The sequence below is a fragment of the Arachis duranensis genome, chromosome 3, assembly GCF_000817695.3.
Source record: "Arachis duranensis cultivar V14167 chromosome 3, aradu.V14167.gnm2.J7QH, whole genome shotgun sequence".
NCBI classification, from domain to species: domain Eukaryota; kingdom Viridiplantae; phylum Streptophyta; class Magnoliopsida; order Fabales; family Fabaceae; genus Arachis; species Arachis duranensis.
The window spans coordinates 8,190,449-8,191,293 of NC_029774.3; the positions used below are offsets into that span (position 1 = coordinate 8,190,449).

Genomic DNA, 845 nt, shown 5'->3' on the forward strand with positions numbered 1-845 from the left:
GAGAGTGTTAGATTTATAAATAGAACAGAAATACCAAAACAAATAATTCGACATTCATTGCTAAGTAGTTCTGTAATTTCATAATTAATGTTTATACATCTCCCAATAATATTGAAAATAATACACTGGTAATAATTGCAGTGAACTTTCAAAGCAGGAAAAATAACCTGAACTCCAGGGTGAGTCTCATGCATAAACTCAAACAATTTATTAACAACAGTTTTAAGGAACTTCCAATGAGCTCTTAGAAATCGTGGATATTGCCCGACAACATACCTGTCAATAAAAGAAACATATTAATACATTATGCAGAAATATTTTGCAAAAACAAAAGTAACAAGGCAAGCAAAAACAATTCTTACATGATATTACTTGCAATAACAGCTTTGTTATCTTTTCCCTTTGTGATTTCACATAGATTCAATAAATCACGAATGACCATAACCAAAAATCTGTTTTCCTGCCAGAAATCCAAAATTTTATTTATAAACGTCAGGGAAAAGCAAAACATTTCATAAAATAATGAAATATAAGAAATAGAAATGCACTCCATATTGATAAATTTAACCAGTTAAAAAAAGGAATCTAATACATACATTAGACCTATATAAATCAAAATGAAACCATGAGAGAAACAGAGATTTGTTAAAAAAATATAAGGCAATATGTATCTGAAATATTAGATGCCATGGTAAACATTGATCCTTTTTAGATATGACCAAGTAAATAAATATGGTAGTCCTCACTTCTCAGGACTACATGGTAAAAGGCTTGAAGTTAAAACTACGAGCACTACCAGAATAAGAGAAATTCCTCAACAATAATTATCACTATTCAAAGCACTA

The 845-nt window shown here is 29.2% G+C and overlaps 1 protein-coding gene across 1 annotated transcript in view; it reads right to left on the bottom strand.

Moving 5' to 3' along the window:
• The window catches only part of LOC107477340 (protein EXPORTIN 1A), an 11,719-nt gene that overhangs the window by 4,838 nt on the left and 6,036 nt on the right, over window positions 1-845 (bottom strand). The window contains 2 exon segments of the mRNA XM_016097334.3: window positions 168-276; window positions 363-460. Of these exon segments, the coding sequence (XP_015952820.1) occupies window positions 168-276; window positions 363-460 (207 nt within the window).